This window comes from Galeopterus variegatus, unplaced genomic scaffold, assembly GCF_000696425.1.
Source record: "Galeopterus variegatus unplaced genomic scaffold, G_variegatus-3.0.2 Scaffold6735, whole genome shotgun sequence".
Lineage (NCBI taxonomy): Eukaryota > Metazoa > Chordata > Mammalia > Dermoptera > Cynocephalidae > Galeopterus > Galeopterus variegatus.
In genome coordinates, this window is record NW_007732846.1 from 43630 (window position 1) to 45730 (window position 2101).

General features: G+C 46.9%; 1 protein-coding gene across 1 annotated transcript in view; it reads right to left on the reverse strand.

The window, feature by feature from the left end:
- The window catches only part of PRIMA1 (proline rich membrane anchor 1), a 51453-nt gene that overhangs the window by 41574 nt on the left and 7778 nt on the right, over positions 1-2101 (reverse strand). The window contains 1 exon segment of the mRNA XM_008591184.1: positions 2060-2101. This exon segment is cut by the window's right edge and continues 11 nt beyond it. Coding sequence (XP_008589406.1) covers positions 2060-2101 — 42 coding nt within the window.

Sequence of the window (2101 nt, forward strand, 5' to 3'; positions counted from 1 at the left end):
CAGCACTCAAACACATCAAAACCTATAACAAGAAACTTAGGCCCCTTTGATTATCTTGCAAACCCTCTGATGACGCTATGGAGAAAGTGTCAACCTTGACACCTCCTCTACCACTTGCCACTCTCCCTTTTTGACAAAAGGAAAGAAGCCTCAAACCCAGAAGCCTCCGCAGAAGGCCAGAATTTTAAAACACTGTTTTATTTTCGTGGCATTTATTCTTCTGATCACCTTCTATTTATGCGAGTATACTGGTTTCTCATTTACATAGTTTTATAAAGCTTTCTTTGGAAATTAATTTGTGTAAACACAAAAGTGACTCTACTTAAAAAAATAAGGCAAATAAAAGATGGTACTTGAATATGGTGATCCTGGCAAACAGTGACCCACAGGATGAAAGGTGATCTACTCAGCCAGGCCCACCAGGCCCTTCAAGGTCTGCTCTACAGCCACCGCTCTAAACCCATGGAAGGGTTTGTAAATCCCAAGATGAGTCTCACAGAGTCATACCTCCAAGCCTTTGTCCAAGCTGTGTGCCCGGATGCCCTTTCCCACAATCTCCTCAACCTGGAACAGTCCATTTACTTAAAGACCAATCTTACTGCACACTGGGACTACAGTTTTGCTCAGCTACTCTGGCATTTCCTGTGTACCCGGCAAACAATTTCTGTGTTCTCTCAGGCCACTGACAGGGTCACTGACAGGATGGCTTTTTCTACGGGGCTGAGAGATCCCAGAAGACCAGAGTGGGTCCTTTCCCTGGGTCTGGCACAGATGCTCAGTAAGAACAAATTGAATTGAAGGGACCCTTGCTGGGGAATATGGATCCAGCAGATACAAGGACATCTGGAGACAGCACGGAACTGGAACACAAAGAGTGTGAGGAGGAGGGCAGACCCCACAGGACAGACCTGGGGGTTCCTTCGGAAGAGAGGAGGTAAGTGACATCCGGGATAGAAGGATCCTGCAGAGGCCAGAGCAGAGGGCCTGGCAGGCCTCAGTTTTTAACTATCACTTGCTTTGGAATCACCTTAGAAATTCTCATGACAACTCCTAAGTCCCAGCCCAGAGAATCTGACTCTGTGGGCTTGAAATGGGCCTGTGAAGGTACACTTTAAAACAAATGCTCCAGGGGATGCAGAAGCAGGTAGTTTTGAGAAGCACCGGGCCACTGCGTGTCAGGTAGGAATGGAGACAGGTAAGGTCCCAGCAGACAAAATGCAGAAATTCCCACAAACTGCAAAGACTCCCCCAGAACATTACGGCACTGACTGGATCCCAAGAGGCTGGAAACACAGCTTACCAGAGAACAAGCCTCGTCAAGGTTATTTAAAACACACTCTAAATAATTCAGTGGAGATGTGTTTAATGAGGTAGGTCCAGACCCGATCATGGGCATTCTACAGGCCGAAACTTGGATGACCAATCTAAAACATAGACTCTCCTTTTAGAGACTTTATCAACCAGAAATTGTAAGGAGGAAACTGAACCACTTAGAGGTCAGGGCTGGGGCCACTTCTGGCTGCAGAAAGGCTCCTTTGTTTGAACAACCATCAATCAAATTGTTTGGAGATAAAATCATCCAGGGCAAACAAGTCAGAGAGGGGTTTTAGCAGAATTCAGTGCAAACAGCCAAAAGGCATCCATGTAACTTTGCTCCCAAAGCCTTGACTTTGATTCTATACCATTTGTCTCCTTAAATATGAATTAAAATGGAAAAATAAAACCGTGTGTGTGAGTAGGGTATTTAAGACCAGTACCCAGTGGCTGCTCCCTTTAAAGATCTGGCCTTCGAAACAATCCAGGCCGAGTCACTCATCAAATGGAGATTGACTTTTATCTGATTAACTGATGGAGAAACATCCTTTTCCATCTCGCAGGAGCATTCTGTGGGAAAGGCGTTTTGCAGACTGCAGGGAAAAGTTGGGCCTTGGCTTCCCTCCTGCTTGGTCAGTGGAAAATTACAAAGGAGGCAGGGCTGCCCTCGGCCACGCTCGCGGGATCTTCCTGGGCCCAAGAAAACACGAAAAGAAACCACAAAACAGAGGGAGCCATCACCTACCTGGGGCCGAGAGGAGTCTGGGAGGTGGCGGGGGTGGGGGTG